The 25,632-nt window shown below is 44.0% G+C and overlaps 2 protein-coding genes across 5 annotated transcripts in view; one reads left to right on the forward strand and one right to left on the reverse strand.

Annotated features, from left to right (window-relative positions):
* Positions 1 to 582: 582 nt before the first annotated feature.
* On the forward strand, positions 583 to 21,233 carry lcorl (ligand dependent nuclear receptor corepressor-like). 3 transcript variants are annotated; one of them, XM_031876304.1, is made up of 9 exons: positions 583 to 721; positions 1,653 to 1,718; positions 3,706 to 3,797; positions 3,975 to 4,101; positions 6,602 to 6,826; positions 6,980 to 7,052; positions 13,722 to 16,673; positions 16,842 to 19,321; positions 19,414 to 21,233. In XM_031876304.1, the coding sequence occupies exons 1-9, from the start codon at positions 628 to 630 to the stop codon at positions 19,419 to 19,421; spliced, it is 6,117 nt and encodes a 2,038-aa protein (XP_031732164.1). In that variant the 5' UTR covers positions 583 to 627; the 3' UTR covers positions 19,422 to 21,233. The 3 variants fall into 3 exon arrangements, with proteins under 3 accessions (XP_031732164.1, XP_031732163.1, XP_031732165.1); XM_031876303.1 differs by having other exon boundaries at positions 13,722 to 19,321; XM_031876305.1 differs by lacking the exons at positions 13,722 to 16,673; positions 16,842 to 19,321; positions 19,414 to 21,233 and adding an exon at positions 8,861 to 13,124.
* A 579-nt stretch (positions 21,234 to 21,812) lies between these two features.
* Positions 21,813 to 25,632, reverse strand: part of ncapg (non-SMC condensin I complex, subunit G) — a 12,793-nt gene continuing 8,973 nt past the window's right edge. For both annotated transcript variants that reach the window (XM_031876307.1, XM_031876306.1), the window contains 8 exons: positions 25,341 to 25,577; positions 25,068 to 25,249; positions 24,257 to 24,422; positions 23,832 to 23,999; positions 22,640 to 22,763; positions 22,485 to 22,532; positions 22,281 to 22,350; positions 21,813 to 22,185 (listed from right to left, as the gene is read on the reverse strand). In XM_031876307.1, the coding sequence (XP_031732167.1) occupies positions 22,059 to 22,185; positions 22,281 to 22,350; positions 22,485 to 22,532; positions 22,640 to 22,763; positions 23,832 to 23,999; positions 24,257 to 24,422; positions 25,068 to 25,249; positions 25,341 to 25,577 (1,122 nt within the window). In that variant the 3' untranslated portion in view covers positions 21,813 to 22,058. The remainder of the gene's footprint in view (positions 22,186 to 22,280; positions 22,351 to 22,484; positions 22,533 to 22,639; positions 22,764 to 23,831; positions 24,000 to 24,256; positions 24,423 to 25,067; positions 25,250 to 25,340; positions 25,578 to 25,632) is intronic.

Below are 25,632 nucleotides of genomic sequence, written 5' to 3' on the forward strand. Positions count from 1 at the left end.
CACTGGGGAGAAGCAGCCAGTCCGTTCAGACTGTCAGCATCTGCTTAGAAATGACTTAGATTTGGGTTGACAGAGTGATAACATTCAAGTTTGGCTTTATTCTTATTTTAGTCTTATTGGTTTTATCAGTACCCCAGATGATTTTACAGAACTGCTTTCTTATCATTGGCTGGTTAAAACTATATATATATTAAAAACCTTTATTCAGTACTCCCCAGGGATATATATGAGTTCTGGTAAACCTGATGAATAACTGATAGCCTAATTTGTCCGTCATTTTACCAAAGTAACATTTAACACAGGGACGCCAGTATGCAATTAACAGAGCATGCCACAATAACTTTGGTTTGGTTTCATGGAATGACACATAACACAGACACAACAGACAAGTTAAGGCAGTTTACTGAAGTCACTGAAAAATAATATTTCAACAGTTTAAGAAAATGGGAGTCTGTTTTATCCGCGAGACCAAATTTAGGGCAAAAAACCGCCCAATGTTATCTAAAGCTAATCTCCCTCTAGCGGTGAGCCGTGAGCATGACAGCCGAGTGCTGCAGCTGTAGACCGTTCACAGCCGCTTCCTGTCGCTCAGACGGAGGGAGAGAGAGGGGGGAAGGACGCAGCAGAATGGCGACCGTGCAGTGCTGCAAATGCACGGGCGAAAGGAAAGGGTTTCGGCGGGAACTTGATTCTTGGCGACACAAATTGATACACTGCGTCGGTATGATCCACTTGCAGTTTCGTATTTTGTGAGAAAAAAAACCCCAACGAGCTTCAAAGTGATTTCGCCCGGTAGCTGAGAGATCGCTATCCCTATCTGTGTTTGATTGCTAGCTTAGGCTAGCGAACTAAAAGCTAGCTAGTAGCCTGACTCCATAGGTGGCCAACGTTAGCAGTTAAGTTAAGCTGGCAGGCTAATATTTACCAGCTGGCTAGCCCTTCGAGTTGGCTCCTTTTTCTTTGTCCCTCTAAGCTAGCTTCCTATCCGCCGGTGCTAGCTCAGTCAGATTTCGTTACATGACTGAGATGATATCGTCCATGTAGTATTAATGCGTATCATATATTTGTAGCCAACCGATAATTCCAACGTTGGCTAAATTTGTTTATTGACATATATGTTGGCTATGCTAATGCCCGGCTAACATGCTATGCTAACATTACCGCTGTTGCTGTTATTTTGGGGGAGGGGATTGTTGCAATGTTCGGGCTTCTAATGTCAGTGCACTATGAGAAAAGCGGACGTTTCAGCGGTCTCCTGTGACGTTTCTCCTCGTACCGTTTGCTATTTTGAACGTTGTTTTTATGCTACAGAAACCGGTAACCTTAGGCTAGTTCACCCGAAGCTAGCTGGATTTCTTTTGCTTTGTGATGTTTAAGCACAGTGACATTACATCTGAATGCACTAAACCAACAACCAAATGGAAATCCTAATGTTACTACCATTCACGGATCATATGAATTGTTTGTTTTGCTTAATAAATGATGACATGGGCTCTTTATTAAACATTACATGTGTCGGTGACAGCTGTCTATGGCAGATGAGAATCTGTGTTGTTGCCGTCAAACTGGTCTAGTTTGGCTCTCGGAGAAAAACAACAATATCTTGTCCATGTCAGTACTGAAGGATGGTCTCTGTTCGATTTGTCTTGCAGGGTTCGAAAGCATTCTGGAGGGAATCTATGGCCCACTGCTGCTGAGGGACCTCAGTTTGTTTGATGGTGGGTTTTTGTGTGTGCATTAAAAAAAAGTCTTCATCACTTTGTGTAATCATAGTTGTATTTTATATTTATTCCCAACAAAGAAATTATTTCTCAACCCTGTCTGTAGCAATCAGCATTTGTCCATTTTCAGATGCACTAAATTGAGTTCCATAGTGAGTATGTGTGGCTGTAGGACCGTGTAGGTGGGTTGAGTCACTGTAAACATACATTTAGTATTGCGTTTATATAATGTTACCGTGGTTGTTTTTAAAGTGGGACTCACAGCTACAGAATGGTGAGATATTCTTCTATACTGAGATTCATTTATCTCTAGAATAATGGATAGATGATCCAATTGTACCCCTCCCCCACTTATTATTATGGCTTATTAAACAGCCATTTTTACATCGATGATGCCCATACTCACACAGCCCATCTGACCCTATGGTAAGAACACATGGTTTAAATTATCTGGCATGGAACTGTAAATCTATTTCACCTCTAAACTAGTCCCCTGTGCATGTGTGACCCTCTCCTCACCAGCTAGAACCTGTAAGCACATACCAACTTCACTTTACCCATGTTTTTAAAAAGCCCCCCCCCGTGGTAGAAATGTTTAGACCTCCACTCTGTCCAGTGTCCTGCTAGCCAGTTAAACAACAAAGGAAATATTTATAAAACAGTTGCCGTATAAACATGCATTTATATCATTAAAAACATACCAGTGGCACCACCAACCTTGCTCCTCATTTAAGAAGGCAGCATTGTATCAAACTTTAACCCAACGCTAGACGAGAGGTTCATGGCACACTGGCCCCTAATTCCTCCCACTTAAAGATAATAAGTTAAACAAAAATGCATTTAATTAACAAGGGCATACGCCTGGATAGCATAGATAAAGATGCTGGATTTAGATGAAACTGACCCTAGAACCTAGGCGCACAGCCATTTAGTGTTGGGGGAAAAAAGCACCGGTGGGGACAGCCCAAAATGTTGCCCTGTGCATCATTGCCCATTGAGTGGCAATACCATCATTTGGTCCCAAGTTGTTGTCATAATATTACCTCTTATGGATATGATGAAATCAGATTTTTGATGCTCTTTTTTGGGCTTTCAGTCAAAATATGTACGCTTACTTCAGGTACAGACAATGTAAATGAATTGTAATTGATATAAAATGTGTAATTAATTGCAAAATGTATCGCAGCTAAGTTGATTCCCATCAAGTCCGCTTTGAAATGCGGCATGTCGGATCATTGCAACTTCATCAGTTACATCTGACGGGGACATTCACCACTCTTTACTCGCAGTAGCTCGACTATCGGCATTAGCTTGTAGCTCGCCATCACAGGCCACTAGCACTTGCAACCAGTTGTCAATTAAAATATATATGTATACATATATGTATATATATGCATACATATATACGTATATATATGCATACGTATACATATATATATACATACGTGTATATATATATATATCTGTATATTATAATACATTTTCTAGAAGTTCAATTGAGAGACCATTCATAGATAAAATAACCAATCCAATATTGTAATGACACCATCCTGCTCTTTGATTTGCAACCTTTCTGCCCACAATTGTCAGCTACAACCAGATATATTTAGAATAGTATAATTCATGTCGTGAAAGAACCAAAAAATCCTGCACATTTCGGTTATCTCACATTCAGAGTTTGCGATCCGGCACACCTGTTTAAAGTATGTTCTCAAGTGCGAGATTTTCGCTGTAAGTGTTGCCTGCTGTACACCATACAGCAAAATCTTGGCTGAAGCGTATATGTTGTTTTGCGGTATATATTTTCTTATTATTGTCGGGACAATATGACTATCATTTAAAGTATTCTCTTCGCATAAAATTGGTGTGATGATCCAGTTTGGGAACCACTACAGCCTTTTGTCAAATTCTGTATTGTGACCACTGCACGGGGCTATTTGATCCTTTATGTACCCTCATTTGTTGATGTTATTGTGTCTTTCAGACTGTGAACCTGAAGAGGTGGACGACTGGTCCTCGGAAACAAATTGCTCTCAATGTTCGTTCTGCAGCCTTTCCCTGGACAAACTCAGCAGTGTAAGGATTGTTTAAGTCAAGATAATCCACACATTCTGTTGTAATTTGCCTTTAGACAAGCCTATTCAAGTTACCCGTGGCTGTTGACAGTTGTTCTAATTATATTGTTTGATGTTAAATAGAGTGTCATGGGATATATGTCAGTGATGTAACTTTTTTCCCTTTTTTCTCTTGTAGGATCATCTGCCTGCAGCCACGTCGCCCCTCTCCTCCCCCTCTGATTACTCTCCCTGTCCGGCTCCAACCATCTCTGAGAGCAGCCAATCAGCGCACAGGATCCTCCAAGCTGTGTTTCACAAAAAAGGTGAATCAAGACTCTGTTTCGCCTTGTGGAGCATTGAACAAATTGGCAAATCCCATTATTGCTATACAACTAGTTTCGGTTTTATGAGATATCCTTTTCTAACCTGGCTGCTGCCGTGGATGTGAATTAAATTAATACAAAACACGCACAGTGTCTTTGTTCCTCTGGATAACCCAGGCTTTGGTCAACACTTCATCAGGGGACAATTCCTTGAATATATTCTAGCTCAAGAGTTCCCATAAATGTGGCCGGGGGTCCTTGAAGTAATCCCAAGGATTCACCGGAAAATGTTTGGGACGTTGCTGTTCAGATTGCGTGCCCGTTAGGAAGGGCCCCCCCACTACTGCACAGATCTTTGTTAGCTTGTTTATTCAAAGTTCAATAATGTTGAACGTGACGCGTGTCCAAATCCTAACAACTTCAACACTGCACGTCCTTCGGTCCCCAGCAATACACCCGCCAAGTTTGAAGGAGATCAGCTGAACAGTTCTCGAGATATGCAAAGCAACACCCACATCCAGACGGAGGTTTCTTGCTTCATACTTAGATTATATGGTGTTATGATAATTAATGGAAAACCAGACAGGAATGTGGCTAATCCAGCAAAGTTCCTTCCTAGTAAATCAAAGTACACATCACATCAAAGCAAAAATTAAACAAAAATCTAGTATTGTCATTAACAGTCCTGATCATTAAATTACATCATTGCCCATAGTGTCCTAATACAACGTGTACGTATAAATGATGAGGAAATAAATGAAAACAATACTTGGCATCAGTAGTTAATAATTATATATTATAAGCGGCTCAGTGACTGCAGATCAGTCTGGCTGAATGCTACATTAATGCTGGATAACGTTACAACCCGTCTTTTCTTCACGTCCCCGGAGTCAGCGAGCACGAGCGGATAGCCTACAGGAGCCGAGCCACTCTGCCATTGCTGCTCAAACTGTGTGCGTTTTTGCCATACCAACGTATAATATATCATAGTTTACCTGCGCTCATTAAATCCATGCTCTACTTTATGACCGCAGGTGGTTCTGTCAAAGCAAGCAACTAATCCTAAACTAATTTTGAAATGAATAGCTCGGCTAAGAGTATATTTACTGATGCTGCAGGCAGTGCTACTTGCACAACTTGGGTGTGTTTTTGTCCCCGCTGTAAGACCTGATACTAACTTATAATAATAATAATGTTATGGCCAGCAAAATACCTCCGCTAATTAAATCCATGCTCTACTTTATAACTGCGAGGGTTTTGTCAAGCAAGCGACTAAAACGCATGTTTGGAATTTATACCCGCCAAGTTTATTCCAGCAGTGTTTGTGATCGTGAGTAACCTCAACCTGGGTGTGTTTTTCGAGGCTGGATTTAGTGTTTTGAGGGCCCCAGGCAAACACTGTCTGGCTTATTTCCACCTTTTCTCTAACTAGGAATGTTGGTGTTAGCAGTGGTAGAAGAAGTACTGAAAAATGGTTCTTAAGTAAAACTAGTAATAGTGTAACTACTGCATTCAAGTGTTTAGTTTAAGTGAAAAGTTAAAGGGACGCCATATCTGCACATAAACTTAAGTTTACTTAACCTCTGTTCAAGGTGGAGCTTTCAATTCCAATATGCTGCGGGATTGTTTAATCAATTATAATGCATCATATTTTAATTGTTATATTTTGGCAGTCAAATCTGCAACGTAACCAGTAACATTTTTCTGTTAAGCAAATGTAGTACTACACAGTTTTCCTCTGAAGTATACACAGTAAATAGTCGCTATACAGCTAAGTTGCATTATCCCTTTAATGGGAGAGTTCGGTCCAAGGGGTCCATCACGAGAGGGAGCGTGAATGTGATCAGGAGCATGAAGTCAGCAGTAACATGCACTTTATTTTGGTGAATAAATGCTTCAACTCAAGAGCCAAGCCAAGCTCTCATGTCTTGCTCGTCAGCTAGCTGATGACTAAAGTGAAGGACTTTAACCCCGAAGTTAGCAACAACTCCGGCCAAGGCTCTCTTAATGTGGGCTGTGAGTTTTTAACTGTTTAACTGATAGCACGGTTAAATGTTTAATCGTTAACATCTCTACTGCAAACAACACTCTATCGGTATCTGTAACTACCCAAATCTTAGTACTTGTCCTTGGTCAGAAGAAAAGATATCGGTGGATTCCTACATATTGCCCACCTCTACCAGGGTGTAAACAAAAGGCATATTTTAAAGTTTGAATGATGGATGTTTTCCCAACTCTTGATACTTGACCTCCTAATATATTGCCCTGTAAGTTATACAATTTTGCAGACACGTGTTGCTTTTGCTGCTAACGTGTTGGGACCCGGAGAGATTTGTGTCACAATAGATTCCTGAAAGCGAGATATCAGAAAAACTTCTCCGTGAGGATAAAAAACAGAACAAAACGTCCTCTCTTATATTGTCCTATAAGAATAACCGAAATCCTGCTTGTTTATCCAGTCTTGTTCTTATTTCTATTGCACCTGTTCCTTCTTCATTAGATGTGTCCCTGGGCTGTGATACCAACATCCCTCCGGTTGCTCAGGAGCTCATGAAGAAGATGATACATCAGTTTGCCTTGGAGTACTCATCCAAGTGCCTACTCCACACCAGTACAAATGGTGTTACAACAAGGACCTCATCACCTTTGTCACAACCATCCGACGCCCCTCTGGACCTCACAGTGAGCCGAACTGGGGAGGAGAAAGAGAGTGAAAGTGACCCAGGTAGGGAAAGCATCAAACCGATTCTCAATTTAAAGCCATTGAAGAGATGTTTCTAGCTTCTAAAGTTTTTAGATGGTGACGTTGATGTGGTACCACTGAAGGTATCAAAGCACTGCAACTCAAACCAGTTCAAATGAATTCTTCTTGTAACAGATGGCGTGCTCGACCTCTCCAACAGGAACTCTGCCGGCTCAGCAAATTCACCATCTAATCACAAAGCCTCAGGGTAAGAGTTTCTTTGTATTGTTGGATTTCCTCTGGCTATGAATGTTAGTGGTGTTTGACCTTGTGGAAGCTATTAGTTAAAACTGGGTGTTCTACTTGAATACAATATTACATTTACGTGAACTTGGCGTTTTTGTCCAAACCCAGCGTGACGAAGCCTACATCCACACTAAAGCGAAAATGATCTCGGTACACACGAGTGCTGAAGTACCACTCTAGAAATAATCGCTGTCTATACCAACTCGCCTGAAAATGCATGTCACATGACCATTCACGAACACTGGGCATGTAGTGCCGGTGGAAAGCAGATTGTCCACTCTGCGGTTGGTTGCTTAGTAACAGAAAATACAACGGCGTATTATTTTGCCTCCTATAGTATAAGGTCTTGTTTGATACTTATGGTCTTCTATATTTCCCACACACACACTCAAACAGACAGTTTACGATATTATGGGTCTAGAAACTGAGTCAACACAGGTTTCACTTGTTTTCCCTCGGTTCTGTTGTTGTCCGTGCTCACGCTCGTAAATCTGCCTAGTGGCTGGAAGCCCCCGTCATACTGGAGAGCTTTTATGCTTTTCTTCATTCACAATAGTTGTGCAGAAGAAAATAAGCATAGATAACAAAAGAAAAGTCCTCCATTTTATGTCCATCACCCTCTCTGCGGGGCTGATACCGCCGCTGGGTGCGCAGCTAGAAAATCCCTCGAGAAATAGCTTGCCTCCTGCGCGTGTCGGCAGTCGTAGCATGATAAAATGTAGAATTTAACTGCACAACAGCTGCTAGCATAGACAACAATGTCGGCCGCCCCTGTGATTTGTTATCCATGTTTAAATTAACCACTGGTCGTCGCTTGGTAATCAAGGGTGATGTCCTTTTTCTTCTGGGAAAGGGTCAAATGATAGGTGCGTGACGAATCTGGGAAGGACTTGTCGTGACTGATGAGACCCAATCAAGAAGCGAACGTGGGTGTTGCGTCATCGTTTTCAACGGTGTCCGTTTCTGCCCATCCAGACTAAAAGACAATCGCACTGTTTTCAAACTAAAACGCCGGAATAGTGTGGATGCTAGTCCTTAATGTAGCAAGAGTTATACATTTTAAAACGAAAACGTATTGGTGTGGATGTAGCCTTAAACATGACTTTAAATGTGAGGAAATCCCCATTTTTGACTGAGTCCAGCATTATTGTCTACTAAATGTACTTTAAGGTGTGTAGCATGACAAGGACTGGAGGGTTAGCATCAACACTGTGTTGTGTTTCTGTCGTTTGGCACTGCATTGATCAGTTCCTCTCTAGTCATTATGAGGAGCTAGCTTGTGTTCGGTGTTTTGGTTCTATGGGGTTGACTCTTTTATCTCTTGAGCGGTAACGTCACAGCAATGGCACCGTGTTATAACATTTGCCAACAGCTCAGCATTGTACAATGAGGAGAACACTGCATTACCTCATAACGATTTCACCTCCTTTTTTTTACTTATCCGGTTGTGATGAGTTTGATAATTCAACCTTCAAGCATGTAGGACTCTCGCTGAAGGATATCACAAAACTACAAGGGTTGCATGCGTGTGTGAGCGCCAAAGTAACCCCAGCCATTCACAGACTGTCCCACCTGGACGTGAAGAGGCTTTGCCACACACAAAGAATGTGTGTGAGAACAGACAGACATGAAACATAACAGTCGCAGTGATGTTACCAACACAAGGCATAAAGGAGTGGACCCCTCGCTCTGCACCCCCCCTGTCCCCTATGCCAAAAGTCCCTCCATCACCTCCATCCTGACCCTGCTGTTTGGTCCTCCCATCCCTAGGAGGCAGCGCAGGCAGTACATTGAGAGGAGCTTGGAGCTGTCTGAGGGGTTGCTGTCCAAGGCCTTGAAGGATATTCGTTCTGGGAGGCTGCAGGAGCAGCGGGCCGCATTGCTTTATGGGATACCCCTTCACACCCTGAGGCGAGGTCTGGGCGGCTGGGCTGAGGGAAGGCTGGGGATACTACATCAACTTGCACCAGGAAGCAGAGATTTCAGGGATGAAGTGACATCATATAATGTGATGTCGTCAATGTTGGGCGGCGAAGCCCGTCTTGTTCTGCAGAAGGTGGCAGCGTGGGCGGAGCGGGCAGAAATCGGAGGAGCTGCGGAGGAGAACGGAGACTTGAGTTTCCCCTCTTCCTCTCTTACCTTTTACCAGCCGAGCGGTCTGCAGAAAACCCTCCCCCACTCGTTCCCCCAGCTCAGGGATGCTCTCCAGCCCCCAGCAAGCCCCACTCCCAGTCTGGAGCCTCCCACCTCCCTGCGTATTCCTCAGGTCCGCTCCTTGTCCGACCACAACAGGTCCATCCCAGCTGAGAATGGCAGCGTGGCAGACAACCTAAATCAACGTACCTCATCAATGGAGGGTTTCGGCAGTTCATCGACAGCTACCGCGAGACCTTCGACCCTCTTCAAACTCAGACCTCCTATCTTACCACACGGCTGTCCGGGCAGTGCCAACCAGTCACCTCATCGCCTGGGACCACGCGGGTCTTCACTGGATGATTCAGAAGACGGGGGAGGCGTCCGGGATAAAGACAAGCAACCGAGAAAGAAGCGCGGGAGATACCGGCAGTACGACCACGACCTGTTAGAGGAGGCCATCACCATGGTGATGGGAGGTCGCATGAGCGTGTCCAAGGCCCAGGGGGTTTACGGGGTGCCCCATAGCACACTGGAATACAAAGTCAAAGAGCGTACTGGAACACTGAAGAACCCGCCCAAGAAGAAATCTGCCATCTTTTGCTCGTCCAATTCCAACTCGTCTGGTTCTGGTACTATGACCGGTTCCACTAACTCAGGGACTCTCGTCTCAGCTGCTGACGCTAAGATGTTCTAGACCACAGAACGCCTCTAGAACTCCTCAACACTTGAACTCATCACCTTTGACAAGATACATGTTTTCTGGAGACACTTGTTTAACACAACACATGCCTTTACAAAATATATATGGATATTGATATTCAGGTCTTTTAACTCTGTGTCTGTAACGTGACAGCCATACTTTCAGCTGTGTTTCTCCAGCTCAGTCCTGGGCTGCGATCAGAGCGGCTACGAGGTCCAGCGGTGCCCATTGCAGCTTTTAGGGGGCTGCCCAAGTTAAGCTTCAGTTGTTATCATTAAAGCTAAAAGATCCTAAAGGACATGGCTCGCTTTATATTATCTGCTTACACTTATCAACAAATCCCACTGAAAGACCAAGACCCAAACTGAATATTTATCCTACTAACCTGTATTGTCTGTGTAGCCAAAGCCGGATATTTTTACATTTTTTGGTAGGAAAAGTGGCTGATTGTTGGCACAAAATGCGATAAAGTAGTATTTCTGTCGTTCATCGGGTATGACTGACTTTGCTGCTTTTGGCCACGACTTTTTCAACCGATCATATTCCACTGTGCCCTGTGCTACAGGGTGCACATTAGATTGTATGTTTACAGTCCTTCTTGGATGACAGTGGAGTTCAAAGGCACAGAGGTGTCTGCTGTATCAGTGGCTACACAGACCGTACTATTCAGGATAAGTCAGTGGTTGGCTTTGGTCTTGTTAGGGGGTTTCAACAGGATAAAATAACACCTTCAAGACCTTGAGGAAGTTCCTAACTTTGTTTTCATGTCTCTGTGATTTAGTTTTTCTTCAAAGAGAAAAACTGACATTGATTGTTGCCCACCAGACTGCCCGGGATGGAGTGTGAGGAACACACTGGTGGACCCCGTAGAGCTGAGAAACAAAGTGTGACTCTCACGTTTGCTAGCTGTTAGATTATTAGGTTATTCAGGTTTCAATTCTTAAGCTCCCTCTTAATGGAGCATTGATGATTGTCATTTGCAGCTTTCTATCGCTCTCTGGGTATTTTACCTAGGCCACTGAAGTGACTTAGAGCCATTATAACAGATTAAAAACTCTTTGCTATCGCTAGACACCTCTGCAAACAGGGAGATTGTACAGTATAATCCGCTGTGGTGGCTACAACCTGCTTTTGAGTTTTTTTCCGTTGAAGAGATTAGCTTGAGAAAGCCATTTTTATGTCCGCATAGTTCTCCTCTCTATTTGTGCTAAGCTAGTCTGAACATTGTATCGGGTGTAGTTGGAATGCAACTGTGCAGCATGTTTTCTAATGTGCGCTGATAAGCTTGGGAAAATGTATGTTATTGTGTATGTGTTGCGTTTGTAAAAAGATGCTCTTTTATTACCACAGATATGTACTGATTCTGCTACGGTAGCTGTATTACTGTAAACCTCATACATGACTGCTGCTTAGAACGTTACTTTTACCGGAGCGTTTCCCCTGGGACAAAGAGGCGGAGCTACAACAAGCCTGTTTCAACGAGCCGAAATTCCAAAGGCGACACGTATTGTAATGTGTGGAGCCGCGGGTTAAACGTTGGCGGCGGTTGTTTTTGTCGGTTACTGGAGGTTCCAGTAGTTTTTTTGGTGGGACAATGACTTGATTCAGCGCGAGGCTCACAGGCTTCTCTGTATGCGTCTGGGGAAATGCTAAATGTTGCGTCTACACTGTGTCTGCCACTGAGATGGGCCTATTTCCATTAACAGTGCTGCTACCAAAGCAGCAGTTCAGGGTTACCCACACAAAGCTGCTTGATTTGTTTTATTGTGATGTCTGCCTGTCTGTCTCTCTCTCTATTTCTCTCTATTTCTATCTAACCTCGTTGCCACATATATACCTCTGAACTTAATCTGCCTACAGCCGCGTGTCAGGTTTCTGGGTTTTAGCTTAGGGAGATGTTTGTCTCTCAAGGAAAAAAGAACATAGGTGTAAATGCATTGCCATCATCAACACTTACACTTCTGTCAAGTCAATTATTATACAGTCAGTCGGCCGTTTTGTTGTGAAAGATTTCTTTTCTTTTTATACGGTTGGAATTCTGCCATGTGGCATCTGCAGGAGGTGTGCCATGTTGTTAGTCTGCACCAGGAAGCAGAGACTCTGGGTGCAAGTATTTGTCCTTGTCGGTTATCTTTGTATGTGTTATTTGTCATTTTTAAGGCTAATGGTAACCGTGTTTTTTGGTCAGGTTGTTTTGGCATTTCAACCTTTTGTAACTTTGGCAACTATACAAACACTGATGTGTGCGCTCCTGAATGTGTCCACTCTTAACAGTACACAGTGCCTGTGTCTAGGGCTACAGCACAGTGCAGCATGATGTGTCTACTCTGGGAATGATCTGCTATTTATATCAAAGAGCCCGTTTGTGAACAAGCCTAAACACCTCTTGAGAAACAGAAAAAGTCTTTCATTGTATAAGTTTCACTGCAGTGTATTCTGGGAACACACCGGGGCTTGTTTTCAAGCTTAAGGCATTTCTAGTTTCTTTTGGACTGAACTGCTGGTGAATCTTTGAAAGGACTGAACAAAAAATCTGCTATTTATGCATCAATCAATTATTGCACTATGATTTATAAGAAGCCTTTTTATTGTGTTGTTGCTGCCTACTTATTTATTGATTGTAATTTTACTAGTTCATTGTAGCTATTGATTTGTAATCGGGCACTCTGATGAAATGTGAAGTGTGTATTGCTGCATGAATGCTTTTAAATGTTAGCACATATCATTTGTTTAGTGCTAAAGGGACACCCTTGACTATTGTGGTTGTTTAGTGCTGATGTTGAGATTAAATTATTTAAGTGATTTCAAAAAAAACAAAAAAAACAGAAGAAGAATCAAACATTTGGTAACAGTAACACTATAGAATGTAACCCACTTCTACTGCATCCAGTCCAGTTGAACCCTGACCAGGGCTGGACTTATACAGCACTTCAATTCTTGGACATATTATCCATAATTAAACATTTAAGCTAGTTTAATGATATTAAAATCAATTACTTGTTTTTCTAGTGAAACTAATCACTCACAGAACCTGATTTAACTGTTGATTTGAAGATCAGAGGTTTTTTTGAGCAGTTAGTTTTGTCGCTGTTGAAGTTAACATTTAGTTTGAAGCGTTCTACAATCGTTCCTTCTGCTTTCAGCGGAATGTTATGGTTTGCCTTCAGCAACTCGTCAATAAAACAGTTCTTTAATCAGTGGCCAGCTGTCATCATTTTACTAACATCATGATTTGTTTCAGGGTCTTGCAGATTATTAACAGTTCACGAGGACACTCGCTTCCTTTTAATTGTTACAGTCTAATACAAGCGGCTGTGTATGTAGCACAAGGCACTCACTTTGTGTGGTTTTCAAAATGTTTACTCCGGTGTTATTCTGATGATGTTAGCAAATGTAGACAATGCAGTGGGCTGCAAACAACTTTTATAATGCAGCAATAATAAAAACTTGTCAAATTAATTTATAGATGGGACATAGTTCAACATGATAGTGCATGGATAAGTTTGTGAGTGTGGTGAATAGGTGTCTGCTGGAGTGTCTTTCTTGGTTCTGCCGCTAAAGTCCAAAAATGATAGCCTCACTAAACAGGCCAGAAGATTACAGAATATTTACATTAAAATTAAGTGCAGATGGTGTACTAGACCATGCTGGGAATAACACAATATAAAGTGTATTATAGTGTTGCTCACAACATAATCAGACCTGTTAGTCTGTGTGAGTATGTATGTGTTGTTTGTCCTTTTAAACTTGGCTCCACTATGAATAAAACTCCAATCTTTTTATTTTTGCCTCTAGCTCCCTGCTGCCATCATGTGCGGAAGAATTGGGTGATCTGGGACAGCGAGGGACTCTTCAGAGCTCTGCATTGGGTGCTGTTCTCAGCTCGCTCTGCTCAGCACACCGCTCTCTACTCTACCAGATCCTCAAGCTGGCGCGCCAGGAAAAATTGCTGTTGCTCCTTAATCACAGACCTGAAGGCCAAACTGAATCTCACTGCTGTCACTGTGGCGTAAGCCCACAGGATATTGTTAGCCCTAATACAGTCCCATTTAGTGACTGTAAAGGCCGTAACAGCAGCCCCTACTGCCCTTTAATTGATTGGGATAATCAAGGTCATGGCAGCACAATGTGTCGTCCAGGAGACTCCAAGTCCAACCGTAGCATCCACCACTACCCTTTAACAGACTGTAAAAGTGACGCTCCTCTGTGCTCCAGCTACTGCTGTGTGCAGAGGTGTAGGATGGAAACCTACACTGTTCTGTGCCCCAAGAGGCTGTGCTGCATTTCCTGCCAAAGCCTTGCTGTAGGTCGTATCGACAACATGGTGTGTTCATTTGCATCCTCTCCTTCGTTATCCAAATCCCCTTCACTGTGCACTCCCTCCTCTAGCTTATTCCCTTCCTCATCGATCTGCTGTAACCAACACAACCCCCACTGTTGCCCCTGTTGTTCAAACAAAGCCTGTCTGATGCCGTTCAGGGACACAATAGAAAGAGGGGTTGGAGATGGGGATCCCCCTTGTCCTGTCTTGAAGAGAGAGCAGAGCCCCTCTCCTCCTCCTCTGTCCCCTATCCCCTTAGACATCAATAAGAAAACTGATGAAAAGCCACCCTCCCTCCTTCACCATAGACAAGAGGAGGAAGTTGACCCAATGGTTAAAGATGGTCTCGTGAATACAAGCCACCAAGAAGCAGATGTGGATACAGCTGCAAAAGGGGAGCGAGACTATAGAAACCCAAGAAGTAGTCAGGCTGAGCAGAACCCAAGTGGGACTTCACTGCAAGACGTTGTGAATCGCTTCAGTGAGAAACTGGAGACAATCGGACCTATAGAGAAGGAGCCACCTCTGGTTGCAACAGCTGTTAATGTCTCTGAAAGGGAGAAGCAACAGTACGCCTCAACCAGTCAGGACCTGCAGTGTCAGGCTGACGCTCATTTGACTGAAATTATCACCACCGTGCTTCATACAGGCAGTGCTAGTGATTACAATCTCAGTGAGCTGTTCAATCGGCATGATAGTAAAGAGCCCAAGTCACCTAACACCCGCTCCCGACGTCGCCAAGAAGTCCTTGCTGCTATAGCAACACCTGCCGACGATGCTTCAACCAGAAGGAAAACCGTGCAAAGGAAGCGAGATTTTGCCATGTTTGACCAGTGCTACAGTAGTAGAAAGGGACCACCAGCAAAGAGGGCAAGAGTGAAAGATGGAAATGTTACTGTAACTAAATCACCCTCTTCATCAGATTCAAACCTAGTTAAAGAGGAGTATAACAGCAAAATGGAGGTAGGTTTGGAACCTGAAGAGAATTATAGAGTTAGGGAGGGACCACTGAACATCCTCACTGCAGAAAGTGAAAGGGATGAAGTAAAAGAGGACGTACAGACAGTTGTACTGACGGAAGAAGTTCTGATCATTAAAGCAGAAGCGACGGAGAAGAACATATCTGGTGAGGAAAAATATCTTACCCTCTCAGACCCTCAAATACCGACCCCTGAGCTGCAGAGAAATGATGGCAAACAAGATTCAAAGGGTGACAATGTACAAACACAGGGGATAACAGTGAGTGCAACCCCGGCAAAAGAGTGTAGCAGGCCCTGTAAAGAAGACAGTATAGGTAGTGGACCTGAGGGAGATGGGAACCATGAAGAAGCCCCACCTGGTCAAAGCCCTGACAGTGACAATAGACCAGGTAAAGGTAAAGGTTGCCATAGTTCTATTAGAGATGGGCAGAAATGTCAACCACAACACTCAGAGGACACAAGGAGATCCAGTAGGAATATAGTGCCCCCACAGTGGTTCTCCTCTTATATCACAGATTCCTGGAAGAAGCACAGTGTTGCATGTTTCCCTGAAAGCAGGGACTTTAACCAGGGAACAGAAAAGGACGAGGTTTTGACATCTAGCTTCCTGGGTGCCTTATCCAAAGATCCAGAGGCTGAGGACACCCAGTTTGAATCAAGAAGTGAAGCCACTCTGTCCTCACCTGAGCACACATGGAAGCTTACCTTTGAATCAACACATGGAGAACAATGTGGGCCATCCCACACAGAGTCAAAAGGTCTCTCTACAAACCAGGTCTTTCCACAAACTGCAGCTGCCAAAGACAAGAGTCCTACAAAACAGAGCCCGGACGATAAGACAGATGACAGGCTTCGGTCATCTCTAAAAAGACTACAGGGCTCAAAGGCAACTTCAAGAACTCCCCAAGACCCATCAAATACGGATGTCACCATGACGTCTGCTACCTGTGTCGAGAGCCTTCCCAACTCCCAAGTCAAGTACACTAGTCCGATAAAGCTCATGTTTTTTTCACCAGTAAAGGATAAGGAAGGGCTGAGATACAGTCTCAAGTCAGCATATTCAGGTTCTAGTACACAGGAACCCTTTGACCCGTGTATAGAGTCTTCATGGTCAGGGACACTTGAGAAACAAGAAAGCCAGAGAACTGAGCCGGTCACTTTACAAGTAAAATCTGTTTCTGCATCACTAAAGTCTGCTAGCTCACCTGCAAGATCTACTTCTTCAACACCCAAGCCCAAGTCAGCCCCTTCATCACCCAAGTCAGCTTTTTCATCATCAAAATCAGCCTCTTCATCACCCAAGTCTGCGTCTTCATCACCCAAGTCTGCGTCTTCATCACCCAAGTCAGCGTTTACGCCAGCCAAGTCAACTTCTTCACCAGCCAAGTCAGTTTCATCACCCAAGTCAGCTTCTTCATCACCCAAGTCAGCTTCTTCATCACCCAAGTCAGCTTCTTCATCACCCAAGTCAGCTTCTTCATCATCCAAGTCAACTTCTTCATCACCCAAGTCAACTTCTTCATCACCCAAGTCAACTTCTTCATCACCCAAGTCAACTTCTTCATCACCCAAGTCAGCTTCTTCACCACCCAAGTCAGCTTCTTCACCACCCAAGTCAGCTTCTTCATCACCCAAGTCAGCTTCTTCATCACCCAAGTCAGCTTCATCACCCAAGTCTTCTTCCTCGCCAGCCAAATCTTCGCCCAAGTCAGCTTCGTCATCACCTAAAATAGGCACCAGAAGATCGGGCGAAGGTACTCCAACTAAGCGTCTAGCTGGAGCTGAGAGCCAGAGATCACCAGGTGACTCGATGTCTTTCCATGAAACCACTCCAAAAAGGCGTCCGGGCCGGCCCAAGAAGCTGGGACCACAGCTTGAGCAAAAGGTAAAGAGGCCAATTGGTCGACCACGTAAGGAGAAGGCTGTGGATTCAGTAATGGGGGCAAACACGGTCGATGGAAAATCTGTTGTAGCGTCTGAAGTTGAGGAGAATGTAAACAAGAACCTTAAAATAACAGTAGTGTATGGCCGTTCAAGGCGAAACAACGCCAACAAACGTATGGTGTCTGAGGGCTTTGACCAGCTGCAAACAGAATTCCATGATGCTTGGCAAGCAGTGGGCCTAAAAGGTGACTTGGGCATTTTAATGCACAACTCTAAGACAAGCTCAGGTGATGTCAAAGCAGCCTCAACAGAATCTCCCGAGGAATTAAATTTAGTCGGTCCTGTAAAAGAGTCTGCCCCTCAATCTAGCAGTAACATCAAATGTCAGAAGAGGGATGATTCTGCACCCTCAAGGAAACCAGGTAGACCTGCAAAAGTTAAAATCTCTGGGATCTCAGTCACAGTAACCACAGTGTCGCCTCGGCAGCGTAAAATTCAGATAAATAAGGATACTCTGCAGTCTCCGGAAACACAAATTCATAGAAAAGTTCTCCTACCAGATTTCAAATCTGCCAAAGAGCCCTGGACAATCAGTCGTCAGTCAACAAGCAAAATCCGTCAAACAGAAGGAGTTGAAACAGAGGATGAAAGTAAAGGCCAGCCGCAAAATCAGCCGGTAGCAGTGCGTCACTCAATGAGAGTGAGGAAGCCCTCGATCCACTTCCTGCACGCTGTTGCCACCTCTAGATCATACAGCCACAGCAATGCTCTGCTACGGCGCTCCAAAAAACTCCTGCTAAACAAGGCCAGCAATGAGAGGAGACAGGGGGAGCAACTGAGTAGTGGAGAGACGCCGAGGGAGAAAAGACGGCTCTGCGGACAAGAAAGGAACAACATCTCTCAGGACCTGAGCAGAGTGGCAGGGGTGTCTGTGGACTCCATCTTTACCCCAAAAGAGACACTGAGGTGGTGGGCGGCATCACCCGAGGAACCGACTATGAACCAAGAGCTTGCCAGGCGAATACGACTCATCTCTGACACTTGGGTCTCAAACACTGTGGAGAACCAAGGAAAAGAAACTGCCTTTAAATCAAATCTAGGCACTAAAGGCAACAGTTCATGTACCACGACTTCCAAACATTCCTCTATCCGAATGCTGTTTGACTGTCCTCCTGACAAACCAAGGTCCTGCAGCATGCAGCAGCTCTGCTCCTGGTTCATGCAGACCACAGAGACGCAGTCTCTGGCTATTGTCAAGAAGACAAGCTCCCGTAATCCTTACGAACTCATGCACTTCCCTCGTTCTGCCAATAATAACAGTGCTTGCCACAGCCCTCAGGCAGAGCGACTCCACAAACACATCAAGAAATTTGCTAAAACTGTGCCAAAAAGTCCTTTGCAACACCAACAGGCTCAAAACAGGTTGAGGGAGAGAAATGAGGCGCCTCTGCCAATGCACAAGATCAGGCGACAACTTTTTGCTCCCACGTTTGCAACAGGCAGGCTCAGTCAAGGAGCCCAGTTGCAGAGAAGAGTATTTGGCAAATACCGGACCACTCTACGTAGAGCAAAGACGAGGTTCCTAACCCGAAACGAAAGGGAGAGGTGGCGACAGAGGCGAAGGAATAAGAAAAACATGCAAGTAGCTACACCTTGTTCCAATGGACATGTAGTGACTGGACCACAACCAAAACGTAAGTCATTGCGCAGATCAGCAAAAGATCAGTTGTCTGACTGTTTGGAGAACAGTTCTGTTGACCAAACTCGGGAGCCTGAGGATGTAACCAAAGAGCAGAACCTCTGCTCTAAAGCCTGGAGTCCCGAGACACTGAAGGAATGCCGGGTGTTTCTGAGGAAGATCAACTCTCCAGACAACGAGTCAACTGAGGAAGAGTGGGACTCCTGTACCGTAAAACTGGATGACGGGTCACCTTCCGCATACCTCTTTGCAGGAAGAGAAAGAGAACTGGTAGGAGTTGTTAAAGCTGTGAAAACTGAAAGAAAAAGGAGCACCGCCCCAAGGGAGCTAGCAAGTTCCGAACCGAAATCAGTCCAGGAGCCGGATGAGATGCCAGCGGGGAGGCAGAAAGGCAAATACAAAAGTCCTGGGGTTGTGTCTACTGAATCACCGCAACCACCACCAGCGAAGAGGTTGAGACAATCGCGTATGAGGGGCCTAACCGGGCCACGGTGGCGCGACTTTGTGTTTGGTAACTACCTCTCTTTTATTAAGTATCAACTTTTATCAAACTTTAATCTCAAATCATCGCAAAATCAAGTTGTGCTCTTTCTTTTCTGACAGAAACCTAAATGAAGCATGAAGCCTCCGACCTGGGAAAGGGACTGTGGTTCAACGTGGTGCCTTTGGACATTGAGCTGACCACGTGGACTGACCAGCCCGCTATGGTTAAGTCTTACACTCAGCAATTATGTAGCAGTCTAACTTAACAAATGCTTGATGTTGCACTATTTTTATCCATGGATATGTATGTACAGAAATGTCAGATTTTTTTAATCGTAAACCTGCCTTTGTCTTTCCGAACGCATTAGTAGATCAAATCATTACGTCAGAGTTTTATTGGGATCATTGCTTTTACCGTGAGCCCGGTCAGAGTGGCTGTATGGAAAGACGGTGCCATCTCCCCCAAAATATACCTCATTATCAAGGCCATCGGGCAGTGACCTTTTAATGTAAATCTTAACATGAAACCATACAAATGCACAGCCCTAAAATCCCACAGAATTAATTTAATACATTTAAAAAAAATGTAATTTATAGTCACCCTTACTTTGGCACTGTTTAAATTCTAAATTGCTCTTTATAATTGCTTTTAAATTTGACCAAATTATATTGAAATTGAATAACAATCTCTCAATCCGACCCTTGCTTGCCATATTTTTCTTTGAGGCTTCAGTCACTGTTGTATTGCAAGCCAGTAGCCAAAACCGTGGTGTGAATGAAGGACTCTTTTGTATCAACCAAGCCCCATCTTTCACCTTAATCACAATTTGTGTATGGGCCCAAACTTTAGCATGGTGTATTGAACTACAGTAATTGGCCATCCAGCTGTAGTAAAACCAAATAGTTAATGTCATTCAAACATCTTTAAGTGTTGGCACCAAACAGCGGATAACCCCAACGTTCTGAGTGACTACGTATTCAGCCCCACAAAATGTAGAGGTGCACGTGAAGCGATGAGGAAGGCAGAGAGTAGAACCTGATTCATTAGTTGGTTTGTGGGATCCGTCTTGTTTATCTTTGTATCTTCTCGTTTTCACCCAAAGCAGATACTGTATGTTGGTGTCGGATCTACTTCTTGCACTTATCCCATCTGAGATTATTAACCCCACTACACAGATTCCTTCCCCATATTTTGCACATCCCGTGTCCCACTACCAAACCCTACTGTAAAACTAGAGAATCGATTTGGTGCAATACAATCCCAGATGATTTATCCATATGTAGTAATTATTTTATTTCTGACAGATGAATGGATGTACACGAGTACCGATGGCCTGGGATGTTACTTCAGTTTTTTTTTTTTTTTCATAGCCATGTAATGTGATCTTAAAAGATATTGCCCTTTTTTCCCACCTGCTTTGTTCTCCTCATGGAAGCAGAAAAATAACAGATCCCTAATTGTTCTAATAGCATTAAATAGTTTTTCATAAACGTACTAGCATTATTTACTGTTTAAATGCAGGTGGGAACCGTGTTGCTGTTTAGGTTTCCCTAGAGTTTGTTTCAGCGAGACGCGTACCTCCACTGGGGCCCAGCTAGGCCCACTGCTCTTTAAAATATCAACCATGTGATAGACAGAGCGAGAGAGATGATCCGTTAACACTAACCTTGGATCGGCATCACGTTAGAGGGAAAGTAGATCCAAGATGTCTGGCTGAAGGTCAAAACCTAAACCTGTAGTGTGTCTTGTGTGTGTTGCTATGGTTGCCATTTCAACAGGAGGGATCTGGGGGCGGCCCAGTCTTTGTGATCAGCTCTCTGTTGAAGAACCTGGTGCTAAACATCTGTTGTATATTTTCTTTGTGTTTTTATATACTGTCGATTACAGATGCAACAAAGAGGCGTCTGTGATTGGAACAATAAAGAGTCTTTTGAAATAACCAGCGATGAGTTTGATTTACAGTGACATTTCAATAAAAACCACAGCCCGCACCATTTCCATGGTGGAGTACACACTACTCACAAAAATAATCAAATGTTTTTTACAATAGCACATCTGGTCTACCATACAATTTAGTTAGTTATGTCTGTGGCTCATAGCTGGAGGTCTCCTGCGATTACATTCAGTCCACGACCTTCCTGGAGGACGAAGGAATGTCTTTGATGGACGGGCCGGTCTGTCCAGTGTGAGAGCAGAGAACGTCGTCCAGATAATGTTCAGAACCGTAACACCATAGTTGAAGGATGTCAGAACGCAGCCCAATACATCATACAGATCAAGAGGGTCACCTTGTTGTTGGGAGGGGCAGCCCACAAGTTATTAGAACATTGGTGGCAAATAAATGTCGACTTGGTGCTAAAGATGTTTTCATATGTTTGTATGGTGTTCTTAGATAATGTCTGAAATAAAAAATAAAACCATGCACTATAAAATATTTAAATTACATCTGTACCTTTTAAATCTTTGAGTAGTGTAGTAAGATTTGCAAACAATCGGAGAGGAAACGCACATCTTTGGTTGAACGTACAGAGCCAACGAGGTTGGGAACGAGCTTTTATTGACGTATAAAATGACAAAACTTTGAACTAAAAGGAAATATAAGATATAAAAGAGGGGACCCCTTTGTAAGGGCTCCAAGTCAGAGTAGGATCAATGCTATTTACTGACTGACGATAAAAGTAAGTAACTAGCTCCACGTTATTGAAGTATTTGTGAATTATATTAGACTGAAGCACTTGAGCATCAGCTGTTTAGAAGCAGACTTCTAGGACACGTTGGCCTCCTGGTTGATGAGGGTGTTGAGGTCCAGCTTGGTCTTCTCCAGAGCTGCAGTCTTGGCCCTCCGCGAGGGACGCACCACGGGAACCGACTCTGGAACATTTTCTCCATCGCTGTGGCCAAAACAAAAACCAGCAGATGAATATGAGAATGTGAAAATAAAGCAATGGAATAATGTACGCGTCGTGGATGTCGTGTGTTCCCTCACCTCTCCTCTGATGACTCGGCCCTCCTGCTCGGCCTCCTGCCCGCTTTGGCTGAGTAGACTTTCCTCTGACCTGTGCACACAAACGCTCGGGTTACCTCACAGTGCAGAGTCCACTCTTTGACTCTAAACAATAAGAGCTCGAACAATTAAGTGGCTCTATGAGCAACTACAGTTTCTCAGACGAGTGTTCAGAACCTGCAGTACCTCTTTTGGCTCTCTTGGCAGATTTAGATGGGTCGTCTGTTGAAGCCTCTGTGGACAGATAAAGACAGAACAGTTTGCAGATCTAGTAAGAAGAGTACCAGGGAGACATTAGTTACAGATGTTCAGCGGGACGTCGGTTGTTCTTGCGTGCGTACCGTCTGCGTTGACGTCCAGCGGTTGCAGAGCGCTGGCGCTGAGGAGCTCGGCCTGTTCTCTTGCGTCCACTAGCTGATGAACCATTTTCTCCAGAGCACGGAGACAGACGCGATCCTTCACCACCTGAGAGGAAAAGGACATGAAACATCGGGCCTTAAAGAGGCAGATACATAGATATATGAAGCAGTACGGGGGGTATGGCCCAATAACAATCTCCACACTCATTTTGTGCCCTTTATGAACACTTTCTGCAAGTCAGCATTTCTGCAAACTTTGCCCATGGGAATTACCCACAATTCATAGCAATGTGACGTTAACACATAGGGTTACCAGTGGAAGCATGGAGATGTAAAAGAGGACGGCACATCCATGGATGTTCAGCCTGGAATAAAGCCCAATGGGGCAAATTTGTGATTTTTGGGCTATACAAAAATGAATTGAATAGAATATTAAATTTACTCAAAAAAATCAAGGATTAAAGATTAATTTAGTATTGAAGCCGTTTTTGCAAAAATGAGGAAATCAGATTATAGATTACAATCACCTCATCTCCATAGGCAACCCTGTAAGACGTTGAAATCGGGGAGTAAAAAAATAAAATAAATTCCCACAATTATACATAACATGCTATGACGCTGTCATGTTAACTTGATATGTTGCAGCAAAGTGCTGTCCCATTCCCATCTACACCATTTCATCCCCTCACTCTACGATTTAACAGGTGACGTCAGTAAGTCCCTGAGGGTTCAGGGTTTGAGGCCTTAAGGGGGGACGATGTCATTCTGCTGGTCCAGACTGAAATATCTCAACAATGGTTCAATGGATTCATATGGTGGTGATCCCCAGACATTTCCTTTAGCGCCACCATGAGGTTGACGTTTGTGGTTTGGAGTGAAACGTCTCGTCTATTTGATGGATTGCCATGAAATTTGCTTCGCACATTTAATGTTCTCCTCTGAAAGAATTGTAATGAGTTCAGCAAATCCCGTAACTTTTCATCTAGCGTCATCGTCAGATAAACAATTTCAATGTGCACAATACTCTGGTTTACGATGAAATACTTGCAAAGCTCATCACAGTCCCACCCGCCTCAGCTGTTCTTTGTGTTTGGTGCTAACTAGCATGCTAAATGAACAGTTAACACGGTAAACTTGTTAGCATTTAGCTTCAGCTGCCCGTGTGACTGTGCACCTGAACGAGCTGCTGCAGCAGCGTCTGCAGGTCCTTCCTGACGGTTTCGTCTCTGCTGAGCTCCAGGTTGCTCAGAGTCTTGGCGTAGAGACGCACCTCCGGGGCGCTGGGGTCCTTCAGCATCTCCCCGCACAGACGCACCGCCAAGTAGTCATGGACACACACCTCCTGCAGACACATGCACTCAGTCACCTCTATGTGTTGCTGCCTCATTCAGCGGCTTAAGAGCTTATTGAACAATTGTGAACTGGAGCAGTCAGGAGAACAGTTTAAAAACTTCATTTATGCAAAGAAGGAGTTAATATGCATTTGTGGGAAGAAAGCAACGTGCTGAGAAGCTCAGAAGGCCAATAAAAACACAAAGACGTCTCAGGAGAATAGCCGGATGGATCACTGAGTTTTGGGAGTTCAGAGTGGTTCCTTACCTCTGTGTTGGTTGAGGGCTTAATGAGAGCACTTGGACGGGTCAGCTCGACAAGTAGCTCCACCACGTTGTTAATATCCACCTCAGCTAGTGGAGAGGTGGCCGGGGCGTTCATCAGAGTCCGGACGGTCGGCAGGAAGCCCTCCTCCACCACCTCCTGGTGAACCCTGATGACCACCAAGACTTTTACTACTATATACTACACACTACACTAGGACTTTTACTACTATATACTACACTAGGACTTTTACTACTATATACTACACACTACACTAGGACTTTTACTACTATATACTACACTAGGACTTTTACTACTATATATTACACACTACACTAGGACCTTTACTACTATATACTACACACTACACTAGGACTTTTACTACTATATACTACACTAGGACCTTTACTACTATATACTACACACTACACTAGGACCTTTACTACTATATACTACACACTATACTAGGACCTTTACTACTATATACTACACACTATACTAGGACCTTTACTACTATATACTACACACTATACTATGAATTTTACTACTATGACTTTTTTATGACATAGTAAAGTATGACTTTATGACATACTTTATTATGAATTACAAAAATATCTTAACATTACACACTATATTATGACAAAATAAATCATCATTTACTACACTGATATTTTTGGGGACTTTTTTTTTTTAGGACATTTTGTATGATATACCGACTTGATATTAGTTTATATAGCATAACCAATAAATTCACCGAGGCAAGTAATCCTAATAGATAAATGAGATCATCATGGCTGGCTTGTGTATGTGAGACCTGCTCTCGCGGGCGTAGAGCTGGAAGAAGACGCCGAGGCAGTGGCGTAGTCGGGTGTCGTCCTCTGTGACGGGGTTGTACCACAGCAGCACCAGGCGGGACAGCATCTTGGCACTGGAGATACGGCCGGTGTACATGAGCTTGGCCAGGCCCTCTGCCGTCTCTGTGCGCAGGTCAGACACCTGGAAGCACATAGTCCAATAAAACCATCTTCGGCTACTTCACTTCCAGGTAACTAGATGCATACTTCTGTTTATTGAGTAAACATCTCACCTCGCTGTCCAGGAACTCTGACAGCATCACGAGGATACTCTGTGCCGTGTCCTCTGGAGCGTCTCCCTTCTCCTCGCCCGCTGCAGCATCCTCCTCTTGCCGGTCTGGTGATTGGGATTGCGGGGCCGTCTGAGTGGCAGCTGTTTCAGAGAGCAGCTGGAAGCCGAACAGCAGCAGCAGGTCGATGACGGCCCGCAGAGCACTGATACGGATCTTCACCTCATCCAGCTGGGCGATCTGAAAACACACACACACACACACACACACACACACACACACACACACACACACA

The sequence above is a fragment of the Anarrhichthys ocellatus genome, unplaced genomic scaffold, assembly GCF_004355925.1.
Source record: "Anarrhichthys ocellatus isolate YVR2014 unplaced genomic scaffold, GSC_Weel_1.0 scaffold107, whole genome shotgun sequence".
Lineage (NCBI taxonomy): Eukaryota > Metazoa > Chordata > Actinopteri > Perciformes > Anarhichadidae > Anarrhichthys > Anarrhichthys ocellatus.